The following is a 19,276-nucleotide window of genomic DNA, read 5'->3' on the forward strand; positions in this document are numbered from 1 at the left end:
ACGGGCGGGCGGACGGAGGTTGTCCTGCGCAGCTCCCGTGCCCGCACCCGGCGGCGGGGCCGGGGAAGCCGAGGCAGAGCCGGGGGAGGGGGGGGGGGGAAGGCACCCGGGGCGGGGACCGCGGGGCTCTGCCGGGGGGGGGGGGGGGGGGGGGCCGGGACGGGGACACACACACACACGGGACCCCCGGGGCTGCCTCCCCGCCCCTCGCCGGGGACCCGCGGCGGGGCTTCGGTCTCCCCCCGCCGCGCCCGGGGCTTGGGCAGCAGCAGCCGAGGGGGAGTCACAGCCCCGGGGCGGGCGGGGGCACCCCTCGAGCGGCCCGGGACCGGGTTTAACCGCCCGCTGCGGCGGGCGAAGGGGGAGAGGGGGCCCAGCTCACCTCGCCCGCATTCACCAACTACCCTAACGTGTGACCACCGGGCGCCGCCGGGACGCCGAGGGCCCGGGATGGGGAGGGGCGGCCCGGGACAAGGCTGCGGCCCGCCCGGGCTCCCCCGGCGCCGCTCCCTTTGGCCTTGAAACAGCGCTGGAGAGGGGGGAACCCCCGGCGGGGGCGGGGGCCCGGCCCCGAGCTCCGGGGGGGGGGGGGGGGGGGGGGGCCGCTCGGTCCCCAGCGGCGGGCCCGGGGCGGCGGCGGGGCCGGGGGGGGCTCGGCCCGGTCCAGGCCCCGCTTCGCGCCCCGCCGGCCCCGAGGGGCCGCTTCCGCCTTGCGGTCACATGACCGGCCGCGCGGCGCTTCCGCCCGCCGTCACGCGGGCCCCGCCCCGTCAGCCAATCAGCGCTCATCACCCCCCCCCCCCCCGTGACCTTCGCCCTTTGGCCCCGCGCGGTGACCCGCCAAGATGGCGCTGTCCGGGGCCGGCTGCCGCGGGGCGCTCTGCCGCCTCGGCCCCGGCCCCGCCGCCGGCCTGAGCCGCTGCCGGCGGCCGCTGGAGCCGCGCCCCGCCCGGGGGGCGCCGAGGTAAGCGGGCACCGGTCCGCACCGCCCGGCACCGGCCGTGACACCCCCCGCTCAGGGTCCGTCCCCCCCCCCCCCCCGTTACCGGCCCTGTCCTCCCCTCCCCGTGCGCCCCCCCCCCGGTACTGGCCATAGCCCCCAGGGCCCCCCCGGTCCACCCCCCATTCCCCCGCGCCCCGTTACTTGCCGTGGTGTCGGTGTCCCCGTCCCCCCCCCGGTACCACCCTGAGCTCCCCAGCGCCAGGCGTGGCCCCCCCCGCCCCCCCGCCTGCGCCACCTTGACCCCCCCCAGCGCCAAGCACGGCCCCCCCCGGTCCTGACACCCCTCCCCCGCCCCGTGCTGCCCCCCCCCCCCCCCCCCCCCTCCCCGCCCCCAGCCCTGGCCGTGGCCTTGAGCCCCGTCTCAAGCGGCTGCCTGGGGCCGGGCAGGGCTGGGGGGGAAGGGGGGAGTTCCCAGCACCCCCTCCCCTCTGGGGGGGCTTTGGGAGTCACTTCTGGGGGTGTCCGGAGTCCCTCAGCCCGGCGTCCTGCCTCTCTCCGGGCCGACCCCCCCCCCCCCCTTTCCCTCAGAGCTTTTTCCGTGAGACACTGACGGACATAACCGGGGGGGGGTGGGGGTGTTTGGCCGCAGGTCCCCGGTGCGCTGCCTCTCCGCGAAAGCCGGCTCCAGGTCCGTCCTCGCCGCCCTGGCGTCGAAAGCGAAGCGCATCAACGGGAGGTACGAGAGGTTTTTGGAAAGGACCTTCCCCCGTTTCTACGTGCTGCACGCGACTTTCACGAAAGGTGGGTCCCGGGGAGGAGGGGACCTTCCCGCTTCTCCGGGGAGAACGGAGGCGGCTGGAAACGCGCTGCCCGTTCCCTTCCCGGGGCCAAAAGCCGCGTCGCCGGAGGCGTTTGCCCGGGAATCGGGGGCCTGAAGGTGCTCTCTGTTCCGGCAGGGATCCAAGCGCTCTTCCTGGAAGTAAAAGAAATAAGAAAAATCAAATCTAAAATGTCCTGCCAGAGACTGAGCGCTCAGCAGCTTCCCTACCGGGAGATGGAGAGGCTGCGGCAGGTACGGCGCGGTGCTCGGGACGCGTTTTGGTGCCGCGACGCCCGGCTCTGCCTCCCCGCTGCTGCCGGGGATGTTTCCTCCCCGCGAAAAGGGGTTCGAGTTCGCATGAGGGGCTTCGGTGGGGGGGTCGGAGAGGCCGATTCCTCCGGGTGAGGCGCGTCCCCTGCCTAAAAACAGGGCTTGGAAGCTGGGGCCGGGGCTGTCGATTTTTGAGGGGATTTCGTGAGTTTGGCATCAGATCCTGATTCTCTCTTCTAATTTCGGAGGCAGTTTCGCAGGGACGTGATCAAGGCCATTCCCATCGGAGTTATTGCCATCCCGACTTCTTGGTCATCGTCCTGATGTGAGTACCGGCGCCGCGGTGACCGCCGGGGCTCGGCCTTGGCCCCGATCTTTGGGCTCCTTGACGCTGATATCTTAAATTTCATGGAATTGGGGTTGGGGTTTTTTTTGTTTGTTTTTAGAGTTATAAATCCAGCCAGACGGTCTACCTTCCTCCCTCCGCCTCTCGCTGTTAATAAAAAATACCCGGAGCTTGATGAGCCCAGCGATCGTTTCGTGTTGCCGGCTCCCGCCTGCCCGCAACCCGCCCGGCTCCCTGTTTCTAACGCGGAGGAATGATCCCCGGCACGCAGGGAACAGCCCCGCGTGTGCTTGGCCGGAGAAACCTCCTCGCACAGTTCCCTCCCAGCTGTCGCCGTAGTCCTTCGAACGTCCCTCTCCCTGCCAGCTGTCCCGAAGCCGGAGCTAAATCTGGGCTAAATCCCTGGGTTTTTCGATTCTGCTCCCTGGCTTTCGTGTCCTGTGGGTGGGTGAGAGCCCCGCTGCGTAAAATGGCGCAGGGTGGAGATCTCTGTCTCTGTGCTGGAGAAGCTCCAGCCGGGCGTGGCAGCGATCCGATGGCCCGGAGCGCTCCTTCCTGAGCTCGCTGCGGCCTTTGGAGAAGCAAATCTCCTTCTGTGACAAGGTGACCCGCTTAGTGGAGGAGGGAAGGGCCGCGGATGTTGTCGACCTTCTTGGATCCAACTGATTCGTTCATGACACCGTTTCCCACAGCGTTCTCCCGGAGAAACGGGCGGCTCACGGCTTGGAGGGGCGTACGCTTCGCTGGGTCAAACACTGGCTGGACGGCCGGGCCCGGAGAGTTGTGGTGAATGGAGTTACATCCAGTTGGCAGCCGGTCACGAGCGGTGTTCCCCAGGGCTCAGTACTGGGGCTGGTCTTGTTCAATATCGATGATCTGGATGAGGGGATCGAGTGCTCCCTCAGTCAGTTTGCAGACGACACCAAGTTGGGCGGGAGCGTTGATCTGCTCGAGGGTAGGAAGGTTCTGCAGAGGGACCTGGACAGGCTGAATCGATGGGCCCAGGCCAACTGTATGAGGTTCAACAAGGCCAAGTGCCGGGTCCTGCACTTGGGCCACAACAACCCCATGCAGCGCTACAGGCTTGGGGAAGAGTGGCTGGAAAGCTGCCTGTCGGAAAAGGACCTGGGGGTGCTGGTCGACAGCCGGCTGAACATGAGCCGGCAGTGTGCCCAGGCGGCCAAGAAGGCCAATGGCATCCTGGCCTGTATCAGAAATCGTGTGGCCAGCAGGACTAGGGGAGTGATCGTGCCCCTGTACTCGGCCCTGGTGAGGCCGCACCTCGAATACTGTGTTCAGTTTTGGGCCCCTCACTCCAAGAAGGACGTCGAGGTGCTGGAGCGTGTCCAGAGAAGGGCAACGAGGCTGGTGAGGGGTCTGGAGAACAAGTCTGATGAGGAGCGGCTGAGGGAACTGGGGTTGTTCAGCCTGGAGAAAAGGAGGCTGAGGGGAGACCTCATCGCTCTCTACAACCACCTGAAAGGAGGTTGTAGCGAGGTGGGGTCGGTCTCTTCTCCCAAGGAACAAGCGATAGGACGAGAGGAAACGGCCTCAAGTTGTGCCAGGGGAGGTTTAGATTGGATATTGGGAAAAATTTCTTCTCCGAAAGGCTTGTCAGGCATTGGAAGAGGCTGCCCAGGGAAGTGGTTGAGTCCCCATCCCTGGAGGTGTTTAAAAGGCGTGTGGACGTGGCACGGAGGGCCCTGGTTCAGTGTTGGACTTGGCAGTGCTGGGTTAATGGTTGGACTTGATGATTTTAAGGGTCTTTTCCAACCCAAATGATTCTGCGATTGTGTGATTCCCGAGCTCGCCCCTTTGGAGGAGCGAACGTCTGCAGCTCCTGGGGGCGAGGTGTGCTGCCCCGGTGCAGGACGTTGCTTGCGCCTCTTTCCGGCAGCACAAAACCCGACTGCCCCGGCTCGTGCCTGCGGTTTTCCTCCCTGAATCCTTGTCTGCTCTTCCCTCCAAGGTATTTCTTCCCACGCCAGCTCCTGATCCGCCACTTCTGGACCCCGAGCCAGCAGGTTGAGTTCCTGGACGCCTACGACGCCATCCGGAGGGACTCGTATCCGGATGTGGTGGAGAGTTTAGCCCTGGCAGCGCGTTCCCTGCCTGAGCCGCAGCTCCAAAAACGCCTGCAGGAGCTCTGCGCCCAGGTACGCCAACGCCGTGGCCGGTATCGCCCATCCTGCCTGTGCCGCTGCTGCCTCGGCCCTGCCTGGTGGTGGTGAACGCCCATGGCTCTTTCACGCGCGCTGTGGCTCTTTCAGGTGCAGCGAGGTTCCCAGCCGCGCGTGGCCGAACTCTACGCTGTGAGAAGTTTGTTTTCGGGATCTCCGCTGGGTCTGAACAAGCTCCAGGTGTCTCACGTGGTGAGTGCGGCTTTTCTCCTGCCGGCAGCTCAGAGCTGGCTCTTACTGAAGAGCGCCGAGGTGCTAATCCACTCGGTTGTGCCCCAAACAGGGTGTTGTGCCCTAAAACCAGTCCAGCTGGGGATGAAAAGCTGGACGTGAGCCGGCAACGTGTGCTCGCAGCCCAGAGAGCCAACCGTGTCCTGGGCCGCAGCCAAAGCAGCATGGGCAGGGGGCCGAGGGGGGGGATTCTGCCCCTCTGCTCTGCTCTGGGGAGACCCCCCCTGGAGCACTGCGTCCAGCTCTGGGGTCCTCAGCACAGGAAAGACACGGACCTGTTGGAGCGGGTCCAGAGGAGGGCCACGAAAATGATCAGGGGGCTGGAACCCCTCTGCTATGGAGAAAGGCTGGGAGAGTTGGGGTTGTTCAGCCTGGAGAGGAGAAGGCTGCGGGGAGACCTTCCTGCGGCCGTTCAATATATAAAGGGGGCTGATAAGAAAGAGGGACAGACCTTTTATCAGGGCCTGCAGCGACAGGACCAGGGGTAATGGTTTTACACTAAAAGAGGGGAGATTTAGACTAGATTTAAGGAAGAAATGTTTTACGCTGAGGGTGGTGAGACACTGGCCCAGGTCGCCCAGAGAGGTGGTGGATGCCCCATCTCTGGAAACATTCAAGGTTGGGTTGGACGGGGCTCTGAGCAACCTGCTCCAGTTGAAGATGTCCCTGCCCAGGGCAGGGGGGTTGGACTAGATGACCTTTAGAGGTCCCTTCCAACCCAAACCGTTCTGTGATTCCATGAAAACAGCCCCAGAACGAGACTGTTTGTCCGTCCTTGCTGTAGGTCCCTGCCTCGGTGGGACCATCGGCCAGATCCGAGCCGTCCTGCACACCTGAACTCGCCCCGGCCACCTGCGTCCAGCCCAGGACAGAGCTCGTGTTTCTGGACGCCTGCTCCCCGCTCCGCTCGCTGGGCCAGGCGGCCGAGCTGGGTGTAAGGAGGACTGCCGGGGGCTGCTCAGGGTTTCGGCGTGGGCAGGACAATTCACCAGATAATTAAAGGAGAACAAAATACGGGGCGTGTCTGGGAGGGGAGCGGCTTTGTCTGATTTAAGTTGTGCCTGTAATGGGTTGGACACCCATTTTGGAGGCGTCGGACGCCCTCGCCGGTGACCCTGCCCTTGTTTTCCCTCTCAGAAAGCCCTAAGCCAGGTCCTGTTTCTGACCCCCCACTTGCCGGCCTTTTTCCTGAGGCGTCGCCTGCGGAGCCACGTCTTGGAGATCCGGCACCTGGACCGCGCCATGCTGCGCCTGGGCTTGGGCCAGCTGTCCGAGGAGGAGCTGAAAGCGGTGGGTGAGGACGCCTCCCTCCAGCCCCGCGCCGGCTGCTTTACCCCGCGGTTGTGTCGTCCCAGCCCTCCCCGTCGTTGGCAGAGCTGCGGCGGGGCACGGCACGTTCCTCCAGACTCCACCGTGGGGCGGATTGCGGCCACTCTCCTCCGGGAAGGCGTTTTCCGAGCCCGTTTCCCGTGCCGGGACCGCGCCGGGATGCCGCGGGGCACGGTTTACCTTGCTCAGCCCTGCTTCACGCCGAGGAAGGATCGCGGCACCATCCCCAGCGTTCGTGTGACACGGAGTGCCCGTCCCTGAACGCGTCCCGTGTTTTTTCCCCCTCCCCTGCTCCGCAGGCTTGTTACCTCCGTGGCCTGAACCCCACTTGTCTCGGCATGTCCGAGTGCAGAGCGTGGCTGGAGCAGTGGCTGGGGCTCTCCTGCAAGCTGCAAGGTAACGGCGGCCGAGGGGCAGCTCCTGCCTGCCGGGGGGGGACCTGGCAGCCTCTCGAGTTCCTCTGGGCACAGGGAACGTCGGCTCCCTGGGAAATTTGGGGTAAACGGTGGCTTTATTCCCCTCTGGGCTGCCCCCGTTGATCCCCCGGGGCCTCGTCCCTGAGAGAAGGACGCGGCGGAGCGCTCTGGCTCTCTCCGGAGATGTGTCCGTGTGGAATACCCAGCCTGTGCCCAGGTGTCCCCGTCCCGCGGAGACCTCGTGGTGGCAGATTTGAGCCCCGCAGCAGCACCGGGGGAAGCAAAACGGGAGCGGGAGGGAAACGGGGGACCCAGAGCAGAGCAAAAAGCCCCTGGAGAGAGGGGCCGGGGGCGAGGGGGAGCCCCCGCGGCCGCTGGTGCTGCACCGGCAGCTCGGGCTGAGCACATCTGGAGCGGTTGGGCCGTGGCAGCGCTGCCCTGACCCCGCTCTCCTCTATTTGTTTCAGCTTCCGAAGCTTCCCTCCTGGCGAACAGCATGGTCCTGCTGTCCCTCAACTACGTCGGGGCCAAGGAGTGACGGCTGAGCCGCCGGCATCGCGCGCCGACTCGGCAATTCCCAGCCTGGTGCCACAAAAAAACCCCAACCCCCAGACCAAACCCCTTTCGCTGGTGCGAAACCACAGCCCGGAGTTGGTGAGAGGGGCCCCGATGCTGCCGCGGGGGCGAAGACGCGATTCCCTCCCTCCTGCGCCAGAGGTTTGCGCCGGCGCCGGCTCTTCTCTTCCCCTTCGTGCCATCGGAGCGGGCTGGGGACGCCGCGGGGCTGAGCCCCGTCCCTGCCTCCCCTCCGTCGGTGTCGGGGGGGAGGCGGCTTCGCTGTTACGGCTCTTCAGCTGCGTCGCTTGAACTTTGGGAGGGGAGAACGAGCCTCTCTGCTGCCTGTGGACACGTCCCTTGGTGTCTCGCAGTAGTGGGATCCGTTCAGCTCGGGTTTTGCTGCCCTGTGCCTCGTGCGGAGGGTTTTTCCTTGGTTTCTTTACTCCCCTGAGCAGTCTTAAATATAAAAATCTCCCTGAGGGGTTAAGAAAAGACCCCAAATCCCCGTGTGACCTTACCTGGAGCCTCGCGGGAGGGGGTTTCCGGTGCTTTTGACACCCATCTACAAGAAGGGCCAGAAGGAGGATCCGGGGAACTACAGGCCTGTCAGCCTGACCTCGGTGCCGGGGAAGATTATGGAGTGGTTCATCTCGAGGGCGCTCACAAGGCACGAGCGGGACAACCAGGGGATCAGGCCCAGCCAGCACGGGTTCATGAGAGGCAGGTCCTGCTTGACCAACCTGATCTCCTTCTATGACCAGGTGACCCGCCTAGTGGATGAGGGAAAGGCTGTGGATGTGCTCTACCTGGACTTCAGCAAGGCCTTTGACACCGTCTCCCACAGCATTCTCCTAGAGAAGCTGGCGGCTCACGGCTCAGACAGGTGGACTCTGCGCTGGGTCAAAAACTGGCTGGACGGCCGGGCCCAGAGAGTTGTGGTGAATGGAGTTACATCCAGTTGGCGGCCGGTCACGAGCGGTGTTCCCCAGGGCTCAGTACTGGGGCCGGTCTTGTTTAATATCTTTATCAATGATCTGGATGAGGGGATCGAGTGCTCCCTCAGTCAGTTTGCAGACGACACCAAGTTGGGCGGGAGTGTTGATCTGCTCGAGGGTAGGAAGGCTCTGCAGAGGGACCTGGACAGGCTGGATCGATGGGCCGAGGCCAACTGTATGAGGTTCAACAAGGCCAAGTGCCGGGTCCTGCACTTGGGCCACAACAACCCCACGCAGCGCTACAGGCTTGGGGAAGAGGGGCTGGAAAGCTGCCTGGTGGAAAAGGACCTGGGGGTGCTGGTCGACAGCCGGCTGAACATGAGCCGGCAGTGTGCCCAGGTGGCCAAGAAGGCCAAGGGCATCCTGGCCTGTATCAGAAATAGCGTGGCCAGCAGGAGTAGGGAAGTGATCGTGCCCCTGTACTCGGCACTGGTGAGGCCGCACCTCGAATACTGTGTTCAGTTTTGGGCCCCTCACTACAAGAAGGACGTCGAGGTGCTGGAGCGTGTCCAGAGAAGGGCAACGAGGCTGGTGAGGGGTCTGGAGAACAAGTCTGATGAGGAGCGGCTGAGGGAACTGGGGTTGTTCAGCCTGGAGAAAAGGAGGCTGAGGGGAGACCTCATCGCTCTCTACAACCCCCTGAAAGGAGGTTGTAGCGAGGTGGGGTCGGTCTCTTCTCCCAAGGAACAAGCGATAGGAGAGGAAACGGCCTCAAGTTGTGCCAGGGGAGGTTTAGATTGGATGTAAGGAAAAATTTCTGTACTGAAAGAGTGGTTAAACATTGGAACAGGCTGCCCAGGGAAGTGGTGGAGTCCCCATCCCTGGAGGTATTTAAAAGACGAGTAGATGCGGCGCTGAGGGACATGGTTTAGTGGGCATGGGGGTGTTGGGTTGACGGTTGGACTCGATGATCTTAGAGGTCTTTTCCAACCTCAATGATTCTATGATTCACTTTACCAGCTTGGGAACCGCAGCTCTCAAGACATCCACCCTCCACGCACCGGGCAGCCTTCCAGGTCTTACCGTAACCGTAACTCCTCGGCCCCCTGTTTCGCAGCATCCGTTTTGACTCTGACCCAGAGGGAGACGGGCTCTGCCAGCAGCTCCCCGATCCGGCCCCGCAGCGCGGCCAGCCACTGCACCACACACGCCGGGGCTCTCTCCAGCTGCCCCAGCTTGCGGTGGCTTTCCACCTGCAGCCTGAAGCGTTTGTGCAGCTGCGGGGAGAGCACAGAGCCCATCCCGGTGCATCCCCCCATCCCGGTGTGGGCCCTGCCGCACGCCCCGTTCAAATATCCTCCGCAGCTGATGCAATGGGGACTGGTGGTGTTACAGAAGAAGTCTGATTAACTGCGTTCTTCTCTCTGAAGAGTCTCGTTTCGCAGGAGCAGCTCAGCGCCAGCAGCTGAGGGAGCTGGAGCCTCAGGCCGCAGGAGCTGACCGAGCCTGCACTTGCTGATAAAAGTAACGCTGCAAACACAGAACTCGCTGAATCCAGCAGATGGGAGCGGAACGAAGAAGAGAAGGACCAAGGAAGCAATTGATAGAATCACAGAACGGTTTGGGTTGGAAGGGACCTCTAAAGCTCATCTAGTCCAACCCCCCTGCCCTGGGCAGGGACATCTTCAACTGGAGCAGGTTGCTCAGAGCCCCGTCCAACCCGACCTGGAATGTTTCCAGGGATGGGGCATCCACCACCTCTCTGGGCGACCTGGGCCAGTGTCTCACCACCCTCAGCGTAAAAAATTCCTGCTTAAATCTAGTCTGAATCTCCCCTCTTTTAGTTTAAAGCCATTCCCCCTGGTCCTATCGCTGCAGGCCCTGCTAAAAAGTCTGTCCCCATCTTTCCTGTAGCCCCCTTTCAGTACTGGAAGGCTGCAGGAAGGTCTCCCCGGAGCCTCCTCTTCTCCAGGCTGAACAGTCCCAACTCTCCCAGCCTGTCCTCAGAGCAGAGGTGTTCCAGCCCTCCGACTGTTTTTCTGGCCTCCTCTGGACCTGCTCCAACAGATCCAATCCCAAGAGAATGAGCTCGCTTCAGAAGAAGTGAAACCCAGTAAGAAATCAAGAGTCGACCGCCCAGAATGAAGGGGTTGGACTTGGGGATCGGGTGGTACGGGCGGTACGGGTATAACTGGGGGGCGCAATCTGGGGTAGGGGTCCCTCTCCGGAGGCACCCAGCTCGAGCTTCAGACCTGACATTAACCAGCGGGACCCCAGGGTCGGACCCTGTTACAGTGGCCGACGTGCGTAAATCCGTAACAGTGTGCAGGGACCTCCCCCTGCAACGGGTGTGGGTGTGCAAGGGCCCCCGTGCACCGGGCACGGGTACACAAGGACCCCCATGTAACAGGCATGGATGTGCAGGGACCCCCGTGCAACAGGGGGCTGGTGGTGTGCACGCAGGTAGTGTGCAACAGGGTGCTGGTGTGCAGGGACCAGCGCACAACACCTTTACGGTGTGCAGGAACGCCTGTGCAACGGGGAGCGGGTGTGCAGGAACGCCTGTGCAACAGGGAGTGGGTGTGCAAGGACTCCTGTGCCCCAGGTGTGCAGGGACCGGCGTGCAATGAGGCTGCTGGTGCACAGCGAGGTGCTGGGATCACTGTCCAACGCAGCGCTGGCGTGCAGGGAAGTGTGCGAGGGGGTGTGTGCCACACGGTGTGCAAGGGGGTGCCTGCGGATCAGCGTGCAGCGAGGTGCTGGGACACGGCTCTGTGTAGAGCGGGATGGCCACGTGTTGGTGCAACAGAAACCCCGGTGGATGCAGAAACTCCCCCCGTGCACCAGGGACGACTGTGCAGCAGGAACCCTGGTGTGCACAGAAACCCCCGTGCACCAGGGACAATTGTGCAAGCCTGGCTCTGCACACCGCTGCTCAGGACAACGAGGTTCCAGCGTGAAACTTGCACGCACGCAGACCCCCATGCCGGGCAGGGGGCAGATCTGGAGCAGGTTCCCCCCAAAAAAATGTGTGGAGGGGGACAGGGATCTGCAGAAACACCTTTTATTTTGTTTTCTTTTTTTAAAAGAGGGACTACACCTCCCTGCGTGCTTCCGCCCCCCCCACCGCCACGGAGGCAGTGGGGATGAGGATGTTTTGGGGGTCACCAGCCACCCAGGGGGGCAGCTCACCCCGTAGCAGCGGGTCAGGGTGTTCCCACGTCCCCTCTGCGGTCCCTCGGGGGGGTGACACCCGTCGCGGGACCCCGTCACAGCTCGGGCACGGCGTCGGCAGCGTCGTCCTGTCCCAGCGGCGCGGGCAGGCGGAGGCGTCGTGGCGACTGAGGGCGAAGAGGCGGCCGACGGCCAGCAGCGCCAGCAGTGCGATGGCTGCGCAGACACCGAACGTGCTCCTGGTGCCCATCTGACGGTCACTGTCGTGGAGAACCAGTAAACCCAGACAGGCCAGTAAGTTCAGGGGGAGGCGAAACCAGTTCATCACCCCCAGGCGATCCCTCTCCGGCACCACTTTCCATCGGAGGAAACCCATGGCCGGGAAGTAAAGCCCGCAGGAGAGTTCGATGAGGAGGAAGGCGAGGAAGGACTCGGCGGGGCTCTCCTGGCTGGGGTTGGTGGAGAAGGTGAGCATGAAGAGGGAGAAGAAGACCAGGAGGACAGCGAGGGAGAGGAGGTGGACGGGCTGGAGGTGGTACCTCCTGGAGATGGTCAGGCGGTAGAGTGAGGAGCCCAGCATGCTGGCGGCCATGAAGCCACAGAAGACGATGCCCAAGGGAGCGCCCTGGGGATCCAAGATGGGGGTCCAGAGGAAGACGAAGATGTAGGTGACGCTTTCAAACAGAGCCTGGATGGTGCCCAGGAGAAGGACGGGCCGGTCGGAGAGGAGGCACTTCAAACCGTCGCCGCAGGTTTTGGAGAAAGCTCGTTTCTTTCCGTAGTTTTCATCCCAATTTTTCACGGCAAAGACCCCCGACAGCACCAGGAGGGGGATGGAGACCATGAACGGGGCCACCGGGCCCAACCCCAACACCTCGGTGAAGAAATTGGCTGCTCCCCAGCCCCCACGGCGATGATGTTGGTCCAAAAAGCCGCTCGGGAAAAGGTGACGTCGATCCACTCGGTTGGAAAATCGTACCGCTCCACGTGCCCGTGGACGTACCACACCTCGAAGGCAGAGAAGAGCAATGCTGCGGACAAACCCCTGGTTGATTATTGCTGGTACCGCGGGGACACGCGGACACGGGGACACACAGACACGGGGACAGCCGGCAACACCAGCCTGCCCCACACCGCCGCCCCCCCGGCCCCCCGCAACCGCCACAGCACGGCGCAGGCACAACTGCCCACCTCGGCCGCCGACGGTCACGCACCCCCCCCACGCACAACCACCCCACGCAGCCCCCCCCACGCACACCCTGCGTGGAGAACCCTCCCCGCCCCATACCCCACCCTGTGCATGGGGGGGGTGTTGGGGGGGGTCGTTATATTGGGGGGCTTGGCCGCGGTCCCTGAGCCCCCCCCCGGCTTCACCCCCTAACAAAGGGCCGGGCCGCAGCGGGGTGGGGTGGGGGAGGGGGACAGGATCTGCGGCAATACCCCCCCTCCCCCCCCCCCGGTGCTGCCCTCAGGCCCGATCGTGGCCCCCCCGGGGGTCAGGGCGTCCCGCTCGTTGTAAACAACCCCCCCGCCCCCCCAGCACTGGGCCAGACTGGGGGAAACTGGGAGTGCCGGGAACCTCAGAAAAGGAATGGGGGGGGGGTAAGGGAGGGGCATGCGGGGGGGCAGGGGAAACGCCCCGGGGGGGGGGGGTGCTGGGCCCATTTGGGCACCGGCCACACCCAGGGCGATTCCCCCCCCTCCTCCCCAAACAGGCTCTGCCCCCCCCAAGCTGACTGTCACCCCCGCCCAGGCCAGTTACCCCCCAACCTGGCTATCCCCCCACCTCCGGCCGTGCCCCCATCCCCCCCCCCGAGGCTGGGGGGTCCCTGTGCCCCCCCCGCACTCACCCCCACCACCACGCTGTCGTCGCCCTGGAAGACGGGCAGGAACTTGTCCCCCCGCAGGATCTCCGCCTGGTTGAGGGGCCGGAACCGGCACAGGACCTTGATGCTGCACTCGGTGCTGGGCTCGGCCATGGCGGGGGGGGGACCCGGGGGGGGCGTCGAGAAGAGTTTGGGGGGGCCGGAGGCTGGGGGGGGGGCTCAAGGGTGCTGCTGGTACCCAAGGGTGTGGGATGTCACCCGGGGATGCGGGTGGTACCCGGGGGTGCTGGTTACAGCCTGAGGGCCAAGTGGTACCCGGGGATGCGGGACGCTGCTCAGGGATGCTGGGCGGTGCTCAGGGATGCAGGATGCTGCCCGGGGATGCGGGTGGTACCCGGGGATGCGGGATGCTGCTCAGGGATGCTGGGCGGTGCTCAGGGATGCAGGATGCTGCCCGGGGATGCGGGTGGTACCCAGGGATGCGGGATGCTGCCTGGGGATGCAGGAGGGAGGGCGGCGCCGGGCGGGGGATGCTCCGCAGCGCTCCTGCTGCCCCCTGCTCCAGTGACCGCGCTGCTGTCGCCGCTGCAGCCCCGGTACCGGGTGATGGGGGGGGGGGAGGGAAGCCGCCCCCCGCCCCCCCCCGCACGCACACGCCCCCCCCCCCCACGTTAAGGTGGAGCTGCCCGCGGCTCTTAAGGTGGACGGAGGCCGGGGGGGGAACGGACACGCCCGGCCCTGGGAACCGTCCCCCCAAACTGCTGATTCATGGCGGGGGGAGCAGGACCCTGTCCGGGGGCGGGGGGGGGGTGTCGGCGCGGGGCCAGCCCCCCCTCCCCCCCCGCGTCAGCTCCCCTCCCCCCCGCGGGAAGCCAGCACTCCTGGCTCACGGCCCCCCTCCGGCGCTGAGGCCGGGCACACTCGTGTCCTTGGTGGCCCTGCCCAGGCCCGGGGGTCCAGGCGGGGGCAGGGACGCGCAGTCAGGGGGCACCGCCCCCCCCGTGGCCCCCAAAAACACGCAGGGGTGCCTGCACGGAGCTCACCCCGGGGGCACGCCCACGGGCGGCAGTGGGCAGCCCCCCCGTGTGCCCCAGCCCGCCTGCACCCCTCCGTGGGTACCCACCCGTGAGCACCCCGCTATGCACCCACCCGTGCATCCCCCGTGTGGACCCCCGCGAAACCCAGCCCGTGTGCCCCCTCTCCTGTGCCCCCCCCGTGTGCCCTCCCGTGTCTCCCTCCGTGTCACCCTCGTGCCCACCCGCGCGGTCCCCCGCGTGCACCCTCCCGCGTGCCCCCTCTCCTGTGCCCCCACCCGTGTGTGCCCACCCATGTGCCCCCGTCTGTACCCCCCCGGGTCTCCCCCCGGTCTCCCACTCGTGCTCCCTCCCCCTCTCCCCCGGCCCACCCCGCGCAGGCCCCGCCCCCGCGCACTCCGTTTCCCGCTCTCCCCGGCCCTGCCGGGGTCCCGTTACCGACCCCCCCCCGTTACCAACCCAACCGGGCCTTAACGGCGGCGGCAGCGGAGCAGCGTGAGTCTGAGGGGCCGCGGACACGGGGGGGCCGAGGAGTGGGGCTGTGGGCCCCGAGGGGGGAGGGGGAGTGGGGCTGGGGGGGGCTGAGGACACGGAGGGGGCGGGCAATGGGGCCTGGGGGGGTGGGGGGATCAGCACTGGCCCCCCCACTGCACGGGGGTCTCCACACGCCGACCCCCCATCGCACGAGGGTCCCCGTGCACTCTCCCACCATTGCACGGGGGTCCTGCACAATCACCATCATTGCACGGGGTCCTTGTACACTGACCCCCCCATTGCACGGGGGTCCCTGCACGGCCACCACCATTGCACGGGGGGTCCTTGCACACCAACACCCCATTGCACGAGGGTCCCTCACAACCAGCAGCATGGCACGGCAGTCCTGCACAATCACCACCGTTGCACGAGGGTCCCTGCACACCATCCCCCGTTGCACAGGGGCCTTGCACACCGGCTCCCATTACACAACGGTGCCCGTGCACCCGCCCCTCCTCACACAGGGGTCCCTGCACAATCGCCACCATTGCATGGGGGTCCTTGCACACCAACCCCCCCATTGCACGGGGTCCTTGCACACCGACTCCATTGCATGGACGGCCACCCCCGTCGCAGGAGGCGCCGTGCGCATGCGCGCCCCCGGGGCGGGGACTACAACTCCCGGCCTGCCCCGCGCGGGCAGCCCGGTGGAGCCGCGCGCTGATCGGCTGCGGAGGATATTTGAACGGGGCGCGCGGCGGGGCCTGCACCCACCGGCGGCGGCGCGTGAGTCTGAGGGGCCGCGGACACGGGGGGCCGCGGAGCGGGGCTGGGGGGGCCGAGGAGTACGGCTGGGGTGGGGGGGACCTGCAGGTCCCGGGGAGGGCGACTGGGGGGGGTGCTCCAGGCCGCGGCGGGGCTGTGAGCATCTGGGGAGTGGGGCTGGGGGGGGCTTGTGTGCCCTAGGGGGGCCGAGGAGTGGGGCTGGGGTGTGTGTGTGTCTGTGTGGCCTTAGGGGGGCCGAGGAGTGGGGCTGGGGGCTCCCAGGGGGCTGGAGAATGGTGTGGTGGGGGGCAGCGAGCATTAGGGGGCCTGGAGAATGGGGCTGGGAGTTTCCTGCAAGCACTGAGGGGCTGCAAGTGTTGGGGGGGGCTGTGAGCCCTGAGGGGGGCTGTGAGCTGTGGGGGTCCCCCACCTTTCCCTGCCCGCCCCAGCCCGCCCCCAAGTCACCAGCCTGGTGTCACATGTGAAGCACCTCAAAGGAGCTGATTTTGCTGCCCGGATGGACAGCTGGGAGGACATAGAGGAGCTGCTCACCGAGCTAAGGGTGAGCGGGGGACCGGGGGGCTCCGCTGCCAGCACCGCAGGGTGGGAACCCTCCCCCAGAGGGCCCTGGGCTGGGTGCCGTGGCTCTGACACCCTCCCCTCCCCAGGAACGCCTCTGCTGCTGTCCTGGAGCCGCCTCCGACTCCAGCCAAGCCTCCCGGCTGCGGAAAAGCCAGGTCTGCGACAGAGTCCTGCGGATCTGCGTCGAGCGGATGGCCGAGCCCGGGGGCTGCCCGGCACATGCCACCAGCCTGGTGGCCGTGGCCGAGGAGGCGTGCCAGGGCTACCTGACTGCTGTGTCACAGCCTGCTCCCCTCTACCTGGAGAAGATCCTCTACCACCGGTGGAGGAACGCGGCCGGCCGGGGAAGCGGCGATGCCTGCTGGAGGGTGGCCGACCTCCTCCGTGCCCGGCTGCTGACTTACCGCCCCGGCCGGGCGCCCTCCAAGGACTTCATGGACATTGCCTACAGCAGCTTCAGCGTGCTCTGGAGAGGGGCGGACGTCCTGGCCAAGCCTGACCGGCCGCAGGAGGAGGGTAGAGCCGTCCTCTCAGTCCATCTGCGAGCCCTGCGCTTCCTCCTGCTGCTGGAGGAGGATGGGGCGGCCTTGCTGCCACTGCACCCCCCTTCTTCACCTCCCAGACGGCACAGCAGTCAGCTGCCACCTTGTACGAAGCCCAGCGGGTGCCGTCCTCGGCTTTCCTCAGCTGACAGCTCGGGTACTGCTTGCTCGCGGCTCTGCGAAAGGAGGCAACGGAGCCGCCCACCCTCCAGCAATCCCTCCGCTTCTTCGAGCTCACCTGGAGCAGTGCCGGCATCTCTGCAAGAGCGGTGGGTACAGTGAGGCCGAGGAGGCAGTAAAGGACGTGAGGGGCTTCTTGGGGGCCACCGGCAGCTCCGCAAAGTCTTTCGGTGACCCCCTGTCCCTCCTGGAGGCCGGGGTTCAGCTGAGCCAGGTGCTGGCCAAGAGTGCTTGCCCCGCGGGGCTGCCCTTATCCCAGGCCTTGGAGCGCTTCCTCAGGTGCTGGCTGAGAGCTGCCAGTTCATCGTCTCCTCCCTCGGCGAGTACGCGAAGAGGAGCAAGCAGCAGCCCTTTGGCCGGGAGGATGTGCTCAGCCTCTGTGCCTTCACCGAGGGTCACTGCTGTGTCCTCCACCAGCTGCTGGAGAGGGTAAGGCAGGGGCTGGGAGTGGGGCCACCACGTAGTGTGGTCGATCAGAGCCTCTGTGAGCAGCTGGAGGGTTCGTAACCCCGCTCCGGGCTCGATGTTCCCCTTAATCCATCAGCAGAGGGTCCCTCTCCGGTGTCCCCGTCAAGCAGCAGCGCCTGGTGCTGCCCGGGCCCCACGAATGCTGTTTTTCTCCTTCCCTCCCTTCTGCAGGTTCCTCCTGACAGTGTCGAACAGAAGCTCATGGTGAAGCAGCTGCTCTACTGTAGCATCGAGCTCTTTACCAGTGTCAGTGTGGCCTACGACCCCGAGCCCCCCGGGAAACTCACCTCAGCCAAGAAGTGATCTTATGCCTCCTTGAAGCCCGCTGCTCCTCCTACAGGCCAAGGCACAGCAGGGACATGTGTTGGGCTGTGCGAGGTGGCTGAGGTTTGGGGGCTCAGACCCCCTCCCTCGTCCCTGCTGAGATCAGTGCCCCCATGTCCCCCGGGCACAGTGCAGACTCTTCCCTCCCCAAGGCCCACAGCGGGGTTGTCTGTCCTACCAGCCGCACAGCCACCATCTCCTGCGGCAGCGACTCATCGGTCTCCTCTGCCTGCACCGTCTTCCCCCTGCTACGGACACTGTGGGCTTCTGGGCTGTGAGAAGAGACCTCGGCCGGCATGGCAATCCCCCAGGGGGCCAACAGGGAGCCAGGGTGCTGCCCAGCCTCTGCTGGGGCTGGCACCAGGCACCCCTGGCACCCCAGCACTGCACAGACCCACCCCCCGCCCCTGTCCTGCCCCAGGCCTGGGGGGCATGGAGGAGAGCCTGGGAGCTGCTCAGAGTTGTGCAGAGCTGCTTCCAGGAGTCCCGAGTTGCTCAGAGATGTGTTGAGCCGCATAGGAGAAGACAAAGGGCTCTCCCGAGCAGGCTGGAGGAGCGGACAGGAGCCAGAAAGATGTCTGCAAGTGGCAGAGGTCTGCTCGAAGCTGCGAGGAACAGAAGTCGTCTCCTGGGGGACAGGAGAGGGGTCAGGCAGAGCAGGGGGCAAATTTCTCAGCTATTTCCAACCACCCTCTTCGAGTACCACTGTGGGAGCTTGCACTGTGCTGGGCAAAACACCCCCCACTCCGGACTGGGGTGAGGGGCCTGGGCATCTCTCTTGGCTCTGCTGTACATCTCCCTGGTGGACCCCAAAATGCCCCCCTGCCCACCCCGCAGTGCAGGGAAAAAAAATCCTGAAACATCACATCCTGGAGAAGTCCGAAGCTGCCTAATGCCCTCGGACCACTGGCACGGGCATCCCACTGCCTATGGAGAGAGGGCACAGGGCCTTGCAGACAGGCCTGCTTCACTCCTCTTCTCTGCCAGCAGGAGAGCTTTCCCGGGGCTGTGATTCTGCTCTCCCAGTGACACTGGAGCTTTGGTGAGCGACCCTGGGCTGCGCAAGCTGGAGCTGGACCAGCGGGGGCTTCTCCTTCAAGCCCCATTCCCCTGCCCTGTCCCTTGCAGCCCGGACCACGAGCATCCTTCTCCTGAGGGAGAAAGCTCCCTTCCCCACTAGCGGCGCAAGCTGTTGGAAGCTCCCTGGAAGAACATTTGCAAGGAACATACACAAGTCGAGCTGCCACACATCATCTTTGCTTTATTATTCTTCCTAAAGGAGCTCTTGGGCCTGCGGGTGGTCGTTGTGGCTCGCCGTCTTCCCGTGAACCTGTACTCGGTACACACAGGTGTACTCTGGGTTTCCCCAGTTGCTCTGCACCTGGAATTTGATGTAGCGAAAGGTCCTGGGAAGCTCCTTCTGTAAAGAAATGGGGGGAGCCATCATGACACAGGTGGCAAGAGCCACAGCACATCGCCGGAGCCCCCTCTACCCGTGCTCCCCCTGCCGAGGACCAAACAGCAGCCCTGACGAAGGAGGCAGCAAGGTCAACCAGATCCCCCTTTGCCAGGGCCACGGAGGAGCCCTCTGTGCCCAGAAAGCAAAGGCCTGGCCTCAGAGGCTTGCTGAGGGGGGCTGTGGAAACCGGAGGCCCTTTGCTGCCTGGGCTGCTGCGGGATGCGGGGAGAATCCCACTGCGGGGGGGGGGGGTGGGGAGACATCTGCCATCCTCCCTCCCGCCGTCTCCCCCGAGGGGGACTGTTTCCCTGCCTGGGCCCCTTCCCACTGCTGCTTTCTCTGCGCTACCCGAAGGAAAAGGAACGCCCTTGCAAAGGTGGGGCAGCTGCCTCGGTCAGCAGAGCAAAGCCCCATTTGCTC

The 19,276-nt window shown here is 65.3% G+C and overlaps 2 protein-coding genes across 2 annotated transcripts; one reads left to right on the plus strand and one right to left on the minus strand.

Moving 5' to 3' along the window:
* Positions 1-845: 845 nt before the first annotated feature.
* On the plus strand, positions 846-7,594 carry LETMD1 (LETM1 domain containing 1). Its single transcript, XM_076360493.1, is given in 10 exon segments — positions 846-964; positions 1,593-1,744; positions 1,900-2,015; positions 2,286-2,334; positions 2,337-2,358; positions 4,349-4,535; positions 4,650-4,751; positions 5,928-6,080; positions 6,419-6,515; positions 7,003-7,594. Coding segments are annotated over 10 exon segments (1,068 nt in total). The 3' UTR covers positions 7,074-7,594.
* A 3,644-nt stretch (positions 7,595-11,238) lies between these two features.
* LOC143171341 (molybdate-anion transporter-like) lies at positions 11,239-15,188 on the minus strand. Its single transcript, XM_076360269.1, is given in 5 exon segments — positions 11,239-11,359; positions 11,362-12,102; positions 12,105-12,233; positions 13,053-13,382; positions 15,110-15,188. Coding segments are annotated over 5 exon segments (1,341 nt in total). The 3' UTR covers positions 11,239-11,297.
* Between the last annotated feature and the right edge of the window lie 4,088 nt (positions 15,189-19,276).

The sequence above is a fragment of the Aptenodytes patagonicus genome, chromosome 27 (assembly GCF_965638725.1).
Source record: "Aptenodytes patagonicus chromosome 27, bAptPat1.pri.cur, whole genome shotgun sequence".
In the NCBI taxonomy this organism is placed as follows: Eukaryota; Metazoa; Chordata; class Aves; order Sphenisciformes; family Spheniscidae; genus Aptenodytes; species Aptenodytes patagonicus.